Source organism: Sinocyclocheilus grahami, unplaced genomic scaffold, assembly GCF_001515645.1.
Source record: "Sinocyclocheilus grahami isolate Dianchi unplaced genomic scaffold, SAMN03320097.WGS_v1.1 scaffold792.1, whole genome shotgun sequence".
Lineage (NCBI taxonomy): Eukaryota > Metazoa > Chordata > Actinopteri > Cypriniformes > Cyprinidae > Sinocyclocheilus > Sinocyclocheilus grahami.
This window is the reverse complement of record NW_015505971.1, coordinates 39269-48926: the sequence shown is the minus strand read 5'-3', so window position 1 is coordinate 48926 and position 9658 is coordinate 39269. Positions and strand designations below refer to the sequence as shown.

At 38.6% G+C, this 9658-nt stretch overlaps 1 protein-coding gene across 1 annotated transcript in view; it reads left to right on the top strand.

Annotated features, from left to right (window-relative positions):
• The window catches only part of mettl1 (methyltransferase 1, tRNA methylguanosine), a 26135-nt gene continuing 16477 nt past the window's right edge, over positions 1 to 9658 (top strand). Inside the window, exons 1-3 of the mRNA XM_016246278.1 lie at positions 1 to 241; positions 672 to 811; positions 9115 to 9299. Coding sequence (XP_016101764.1) covers positions 162 to 241; positions 672 to 811; positions 9115 to 9299 — 405 coding nt within the window. The 5' untranslated portion in view covers positions 1 to 161. The remainder of the gene's footprint in view (positions 242 to 671; positions 812 to 9114; positions 9300 to 9658) is intronic.

Below are 9658 nucleotides of genomic sequence, written 5' to 3'. Positions count from 1 at the left end.
CAGATCTGCGCATGTCCAGCAGGGGGTGAACGCGCTCCTGCTTCAGCGCTGTCTGTCAGACGAAGAAGAAACATCACACGTGAAGTTTCGAGAGTGAAGACAGCACGCTTTATTTTGAGTTAACCCGGCACACAGTGAGCGTCTTCCCGCGGAGCAGCAGGATGAGTGTGTCCATGCCGCAGAAGCGCTATTACCGGCAGAGAGCGCACTCCAACCCCATGGCCGACCACAGCTTCCAGTAGTAAGAGCTCTCTCACATGTGCTGTGTTTCTTCTGTGTGTGTGTGTGTGTGTGTGTGTGTGTGTGTGTGTGTGTGTGTGTGTGTGTGTGTGTGTGTGTGTGTGTGTGTGATAATAAATATTATATATTATATTATATATTTTTTTTTTTTGATCCATTACTCCAGTCTTTAGTGTCTCATGGCCCTTTAAAAATCATTATAATATGCCGAATTCTTTCTCAAATTACTTTTTTTTATTATCATTACCGTATCATTACTGTATCAAATATCATTAATTTTAGGGTTGTTATTGCCTTGTTTGCTTGACCCAGTAGAAAATGCATATTCCTAACAACTGCACACCCCTTAGGGAGAGAGAGAGAGAGAGAGAGAGAGAGAGAGAGAGAGAGATGATGGTGATGATGGTGATGATGATGATGTGTGTCGGTAGCCCGGTGTGCCCTGAGCAGATGGACTGGTCTCAGCTGTACCCGGAGTATTTCCGGCCGCTGGCCGGAAGCGGGAAACCGGACAAACACAACGCGCAGGTGGAGTTCGCTGACATCGGCTGCGGATACGGAGGACTTCTGGGTAATCTGTACTTACTTATTTAACATATTGGAGAAAATATCTAAACAATTTGGTTAATATAAAATTAGAGATGCACTGATTGCAATTTTCTTGGCCGATTTCTGTTTTTGTTTTTAAGAGTGACCTGCCGATACCGATTTTTGCCGACTTTCTAAGAACTGTAATTGACAGCATATATACGGGGGAAAAAATCTATACTTTTGTCAATGCAAAAAATTATTGACATAATAAAAAGTATTAAACTTTACAATTCCCCCAATCTGGACTAAGTTGCAGATATTCTCTATCCACCTTTTTCTTCAGCGCGGAAGTAAGCCTACGGGTGAGACTAGCCGCTATAGCTAAATAACGAGGAGAATAACAACGTGCAGTAAACGGTAAAACCAGTGTGTTCATAATTAAGATAATACATTAAAATAATATGATAAGACACACCAACTTTCAATATCAAGCAGCAAAACGAGGTGTTTTGTTCAGCTAAAAATAGCTGGACGGAGTGGACGCAGATGAGACCGGAAGCCAGACCCATAGAATTTACAAATGGCCGCGTTAGGGCTGCATGATACATCGAAATGGAATCGAGATGGTGATTAGACAGAAGCTGCGATTGTCATGCGTATCTTTCAGTGAAGCACAGTTCTGTGATCAGCAGTAAATCTGCATCCGAAGGCCAGAGAAACTCCAAATACGCCTCGCAGAAGAAACCCAGAACCCGCTGCAGCTTACAAAATGCGCATGACAATCACATTCGCGTAATCGTGCAGCCCTAGGCCGCACCCATTTTTACGACAAGAAAAAGGTGGATAAATTCATTTACACTGCACAATTTCACATGCATAAATAATTTTATAAAATTTATGTTTTAAATGTTTTTTTAAACATACAAATAAGAAATGTTGGGTAAAATGCAATGATAGTTTTAAATATGAAACCAAACCACCAGTAGGTGGCGGCAAATGACTGTGATGTAATTTAGTCCTTCATTCAACAGATTCGTTCAAACGGCTGATTCATTCAGAAACGAGGCAAGTGACTACTGTCTTTATGAACGGTTTACTGAATCATTGACTCACTTGATTCATTCAGTAACGAAACACTTCTGCTGTGGCTTTGATTGGAACTATTTTCATCAGCGAAATTTAGCAAAACAGTCAATATTGTGTCTGAAATGTAAGTCACTTAATTTTAACTTCTTGTTTTTCAAACTGAGCGGTCACTGGTCAGGGCCAGTCATGTGGAAAACCGGCTAATTCCGGTCCAGGGCCGGTCGATCGGTGCATCTCTATATAAAACATACAGGCCCATATTTATTTGAGAGTGCTCATCGCCATGGTAACTGAGGCTGAAATCAGACCAATCAGCTGTGAGCAAAGAACACATGACCTCATGCTGCAAATGGCAGGAATATACACTAGTCAACATTTGAAGTGGATCAAAGCCTTTCATTAAAATTGTCCTAAAACCTAAAACCAAAATGTGTTCTTGTCTTAAGACAACTTTGATTAATTGTTTTGATCCACTTCAAATGTTGACTACTGTATATTCATAATGACACGAAAGATATGAATAATACAGACAACAGTGACTGACAATTAGTGTGAGAAAGTTTTGTTAATTTACATTTACATTACATTTTGCCATGATTTACAGGAGAAAAATGTCATTCAGCTTGATAATAGTTTGTATAACAAAAAATCTTGTCAGGCATATTTAGAACAAGAATCATTAGATGACATTAAAAAACTCACTGCAGCAGTAAAATATTAATTAATTGTAATTTTAAATCTTTACTAATCTTTAACACTATGCTTCAAACCACTAGGTTTTACCCATTTATCAGCAAGAAGTTTTTCAGAATTATAATTCACTTTCTTTTTATATTTTCCATAAGTACAGATCAGAATAACTGTGTTGTTTCATAAACATAAATATATCTGAAACACTGACATTATTTCACCCATTTTTACATTTTATTCTTTACAAAAGCTATTTGAAACATTAAAGTAGACACTTTACTTGCATTTAATATGCATTCTATATGTGTAATTCTAGAGTTTTGTTGTCTAATCTTTAAAAGTCTGTTTAAAAGCAAATGTGGGTCACTTTGCAAAAATATGATCATTCTTTTCTTTTAAAGAGGAATGTCTGAAGAACAAATAATGTTGAAACTAGAAATGTATATATAACTAGAAAACAATTTTATACAAAATACCTGTGAGAGTCATTTTCCCATTTCTGATTGGTCACCACTGGCACGTAATGCAACAAAGATTGCTAAAATCAACAGATTTTGTTCACTGTGTGAAAATAACGCAACGATGCTGCCATCTTTCTGAAGTCTTTTTTTTTTATTTTTTTTTATCCTCCTGTAATCTGGTTTTGAATCTCAGGTGAAAATTGTCATTTTGACCCCCCTCTACTAAATAGTGGATTACTTAGTAAATATTCATCCACGACTTTAAATTTTTTTTTCTTTCACCAGAAGGAGAAACAGCACCTCCTATTGAGGGACCTCTGGTAACTCTGGCCGAGTTTGTAAGGAATGACCCATAGCTGTATCTCAATACGTATTACATGTGTTAATTAATGTAGCTAGAGACGAGGACACAGTATGTTGTAAGCACATACACATCCTCCTCGTGTTGAGACGAGTGCTTCATCGATCTGTGCCGATAGCAGGTCCTCACTCATCAAAGCCTTTCATGCACAAAACACATTTACACACCTTTGGACTCATGATGCAGTCATGATCTTAACAGGCATGTCTGTGATCGGTCACAGTGCTTAAAGGGTTAGTTCACCCAAAAATGAAAAAAAATGAAAAATTACTCATCCTCAAGCCATCCTAGGTGTATATGACTTTCTTCTTTCAGACGAATCCAGTCGGAGTTATGTTAAAAATGGTCTTTGATCTTTCAAGCTGTTTCATGGCACTCAGCGGGTGTTGCATGCATCAGTCCAAAAGAAGTTAAATAAAAAGCGCCCATCCATTAAAAAAATTCTCTCACGGCTCCGGAGAGTGAACAAAGTCCTCCTGTAGCGAATCGATGCGTTTTTGTAAGAAAAATATCCATATTCAAAACGTAATAATCACTTTAATGTAGCTTGCGCTCACTGTTGTACACAGAAGCAGCTCCGGGAGGATGATGTATGAGTTCAGCGTTGCTGCATGTGCTGCTCAGAAGTGACGAACGCGGAAGCGCAGAGGAGAGAGTTCAAAACAAAACAACGGTCAAGAATTAGAAGTACAAAACGAGGATTTGTAAAGAAGAATGTCAGAGGATTTGGATATAAGCCAAGAGGAGACTGGTTTTCCTTTGCTAAAGTAAGGAAACTTTGCTTCCTTTGATCCTGTTAACAAACGTTGGTTTTCACGAGACTCACCGGCGCATGCGCAGCTGAATCATTGACTCACTTGATTCATTCAGTAACGAAACACTTCTGCTGTGGCTTTGATTGGAACTATTTTCATCAGCGAAATTGAGCAAAACAGTCAATATTGTGTCTGAAATGTAAGTCACTTCATTTTAACTTCTTGTTTTTCAAACTGAGCGGTCACTGGTCAGGGCCAGTCATGTGGAAAACCGGCTAATTCCGGTCCAGGGCCGGTCGATCGGTGCATCTCTATATAAAACATACAGGCCCATATTTATTTGAGAGTGCTCATCGCCATGGTAACTGAGGCTGAAATCAGACCAATCAGCTGTGAGCAAAGAACACATGACCTCATGCTGCAAATGGCAGGAATATACACTAGTCAACATTTGAAGTGGATCAAAGCCTTTCATTCAAATTGTCCTAAAACCTAAAACCAAAATGCGTTCTTGTCTTAGGACAACTTTGATTAATTGTTTTGATCCACTTCAAATGTTGACTACTGTATATTCATAATGACACGAAAGATATGAATAATACAGACAACAGTGACTGACAATTAGTGTGAGAAAGTTTTGTTAATTTACATTTACATTACATTTTGCCATGATTTACAGGAGAAAAATGTCATTCAGCTTGATAATAGTTTGTATAACAAAAAATCTTGTCAGGCATATTTAGAACAAGAATCATTAGATGACATTAAAAAACTCACTGCAGCAGTAAAATATTAATTAATTGTAATTTTAAATCTTTACTAATCTTTAACACTATGCTTCAAACCACTAGATTTTACCCATTTATCAGCAAGAAGTTTTTCAGAATTATAATTCACTTTCTTTTTATATTTTCCAGAAGTACAGATCAGAATAACTGTGTTGTTTCATAAACATAAATATATCTGAAACACTGACATTATTTCACCCATTTTTACATTTTATTCTTTACAAAAGCTATTTGAAACATTAAAGTAGACACTTTACTTGCATTCTATATGCGTAATTCTAGAGTTTTGTTGTCTAATCTTTAAAAGTCTGTTTAAAAAGAATAAGGGCACTGAAGTCGAGACTGATTAGATTAGTAGGGCTGTGTGTTTGAATCGTCCAACAAGTTCTCATTTCTTCTTAGACAGGTTTCTGAGTTAGTTAGTCCAGGAATATGAACATGATCTGTACCTGTATTTAGATATCCTACGGTATGTTTAATGAAGCGCATGATAGTTTTAGTCTTGTCATGTTAATGTTTGTGGTGTTGACTGATTATCATTGGTCAATGCAGTTACATCTTAGAGCTGCAGGAGGGCGACATTTACCAGCACGGCCCTTATATACAGACTCCCCACTGTCCCATAGAGTTCCAGTCAGGATCAATGTGTTTGCATCATCATCATCACAAGGAAAGCTTGCCTAAACCTCATAGCCTTCAAATGTTAACTCATAGTTTTGTATAGTAAACAAGAAGTGGATGTTTGTAGAAGTGTAAGCATTAAAGTCTCTAAGGCTTGTCATGTCAAATCAAAGTAAAACCTTAAATCCCGGCGGCGTTCTGAAGGAATGTAATATAAGGGTCATTCTGTGTCAAATCAACCCCATTTCAGAAACTTTCCCGGCTCACATTTTTGATTTTGTAAAAAAACAAACAAAAAAAAATTCTAGAGGTGGAATTTTCACCTGAGATTCAGAGCCAGATTACAGGAGGGTAGAAATGATTTCAGCATCGTTATGATATTTTTACACGGAGATTATAGGTCTATTAGTGAAATCTGTTGACTAGCAATCGTTGTTGCATTATGTGCCAGTGGTGAACATTCAAAAATGGGGGAAAAAAGCACTTTTGAGTATTTTTTTTATTTTATTTTTTGCGTGCCTGTATCTCAAGAAGTAGGCTATTAAAGATATCTTAATTGCCTTTTAGATTTTTGGGTCTTAACAAACTTTCCTTTTGGTGTCTTCATTTTTAAGGCCCTATATGGTTCGTTTTTGAGATCTCAATATGGCTCCAGGAGTAAACTGTTAAATTGTACACATTTTCAGTGGTCAAAAAGCAAATGTGGGTCACTTTGCAAAAATATGATCATTCTTTTCTTTTAAAGAGGAATGTCTGAAGAACAAATAATGTTGAAACTAGAAATGTATATATAACTAGAAAACAATTTTATACAAAATACCTGTGAGAGTCATTTTCCCATTTCTGATTGGTCACCACTGGCACGTAATGCAACAAAGATTGCTAAAATCAACAGATTTTGTTCACTGTGTGAAAATATCATCTTTCTGAAGTCTTTTTTTTTTAAATTTTTTTATCCTCCTGTAATCTGGTTTTGAATCTCAGGTGAAAATTGTCATTTTGACCCCCCTCTACTAAATAGTGGATTACTTAGTAAATATTCATCCACGACTTTAAATTTTTTTTTCTTTCACCAGAAGGAGAAACAGCACCTCCTATTGAGGGACCTCTGGTAACTCTGGCCGAGTTTGTAAGGAATGACCCATAGCTGTATCTCAATACGTATTACATGTGTTAATTAATGTAGCTAGAGACGAGGACACAGTATGTTGTAAGCACATACACATCCTCCTCGTGTTGAGACGAGTGCTTCATCGATCTGTGCCGATAGCAGGTCCTCACTCATCAAAGCCTTTCATGCACAAAACACATTTACACACCTTTGGACTCATGATGCAGTCATGATCTTAACAGGCATGTCTGTGATCGGTCACAGTGCTTAAAGGGTTAGTTCACCCAAAAATGAAAAAAAATGAAAAATTACTCATCCTCAAGCCATCCTAGGTGTATATGACTTTCTTCTTTCAGACGAATCCAGTCGGAGTTATGTTAAAAATGGTCTTTGATCTTTCAAGCTGTTTCATGGCACTCAGCGGGTGTTGCATGCATCAGTCCAAAAGAAGTTAAATAAAAAGCGCCCATCCATTAAAAAAATTCTCTCACGGCTCCGGAGAGTGAACAAAGGCCTCCTGTAGCGAATCGATGCGTTTTTGTAAGAAAAATATCCATATTCAAAACGTAATAATCACTTTAATGTAGCTTGCGCTCACTGTTGTACACAGAAGCAGCTCCGGGAGGATGATGTATGAGTTCAGCGTTGCTGCATGTGCTGCTCAGAAGTGACGAACGCGGAAGCGCAGAGGAGAGAGTTCAAAACAAAACAACGGTCAAGAATTAGAAGTACAAAACGAGGATTTGTAAAGAAGAATGTCAGAGGATTTGGATATAAGCCAAGAGGAGACTGGTTTTCCTTTGCTAAAGTAAGGAAACTTTGCTTCCTTTGCTCCTGTTAACAAACGTTGGTTTTCACGAGACTCACCGGCGCATGCGCAGCGCCGATCTCATACGTCATGCTCCCGGAGCTGCATCTATGTGCAACAGTGAACGTAAGCTAGATTAAAGTGATTATTACGTTTTGTATATGGATATTTTTCTTACAAAAACGCATCGATTCGCTACAGGAGGCCTTTGTTCACCCCCCGGAGCCGTGTGAGACACTTTTTTTTATTTTTATGGATGGGCACATTTTATTTGACTTCTTTTGGACTGATGCATGCAACACCCGCTGAGTGCCATGAAACAGCTTGAAAGATCAAAGACCATTTTTAATATAACTCCAACTGGATTCGTCTGAAAGAAGAAAGTCATATATACCTAGGATGACTTGAGGGTGAGTAATTTATGGGCTAATTTTCATTTTTGGGTGAACTAACCCTTCAATAATGCATTGGAGGACGGCGTCACACTGTCTGATTACATGACGTTATTACTCATATCAGAGAGTTGAGTTATCATGGGCTCCTTCATCTCCACCACTGCTGCCTCTCAGTTTTTCTCTCCAGTGCCAGGGCAGTTGTGACCTTTTGCTACTGATGTTGAAGCAAGCGGTTTTGTTGCGAAAAGCGATCTACAAATAAACAACTTGGGGCCAGTTTTACTAAACAAGGCAAATTAGCGCGAGAGCGCAATTCCAAAGCAGCGCCGATGGGTGTGGAAATTTCTGCTGGGGATTTACTGACAACACGCAAATTAAAGAACACAGATGCAACATCTCGTATCGACCAACGCAATATACCAAGCACAGTGCAAATGAGTGTAGTCGCAAATAAAGACAGTATGTTGAAAAGAACCGGAGGCCAGAATATGAAGGGTTGCAAGTTTTGATAGACCTGGTATTTATAAGTACTAATACACAGCCAATGCGCTAGTAATATGCATACTGATGAGCAACTAGTTAACAGTGAATAGTGCTCTCTAAGGCTGATGATACACAGGGCAACTTTTTAAGCATTTTTGCCGGGCAACTTTTTTTGAGCAATGTTGCTTGGGCACTTTCCCATTGAGAATGGGTAACAGATTTCTATCTGGATACTTTAGATCAGTCGTGGGCCCTGTGTCTCACCTGGTTGCCCGTTGATGGCAGCATTAGCCAAAGTTGCCCCATGTATCATCAGCCTAAAGTAAAGTGTTACTGAATTACTGAAGACCACTCAGATCATTAGGATCGAGTCAGTTAGAAATACCGAGGGTTCACACAAAACAAGGGGAATGTGCTTTTAGTTATTATGCCACCCGCAGTTGGAACCAGCTTCCAGAAGAGATCAGATGTGCTAAAACATTAGTCACATTTAAATGCAGACTCAAAACTCATCTGTTTAGCTGTGCATTTATTGAATGAGCACTGTGCTACGTCCAAACTGATTGCACTATATTATATGTATAATCGTCTTCTTAAATTCATTTTAAACCTCTTAAATCAAATTTTTTTTTTTTTAAAGTTTTTAAATTCCTTGTTTTATTGTTGTGATTATTGTTTTTATTTTATTTTATGTAAAGCACTTTGAATTACCATTGTGTATGAAATGTGCTATACAAATAAACTTGCCTTGCCTTGAATCTCTCTCTCTCTCTCTCTCTCATAGTTGAGTTGTCGAAGCTGTTCCCCGAGCAGCTGATCCTGGGTCTGGAGATCCGGGTGAAGGTCTCAGACTATGTCCAGGACCGCATTGGTTCTCTGCGAGCGGCTGAGCCGGGCAGCTACCAGAACATCGCCTGCCTGCGCAGCAACGCCATGAAGTACCTGCCCAACTTCTTCACCAAGGGACAGGTCGGGATGGCGTTTCATTGCTTGTAGTGTTTATTAGCTACTGTGTGATGTTTGTAAGAGAACTGCTGTGGAGCGTAGAATGACAGGTTTCCCTTCTTTCTCATGAGCAGGGGTTAAATTGGGCTGGGGCACATAGGCTTACCTTGCTAACTCATCAGAGGACTTTCCTCGTACATTTCAACATTATAGGCTATAGTTTTAAACACTACTCATTCTGACTAATTCAAGCAACGATGCGACGCATATCTCTGAAAGGAACCGAGTGTCTTCAGAAAAGTTTCGATTGCATTTCAAATGTATCTGATAAAGTAGCGTTCATGAGCGCAGCGCTGCTTTGTTTACAGCCGTTACCGGGGAAA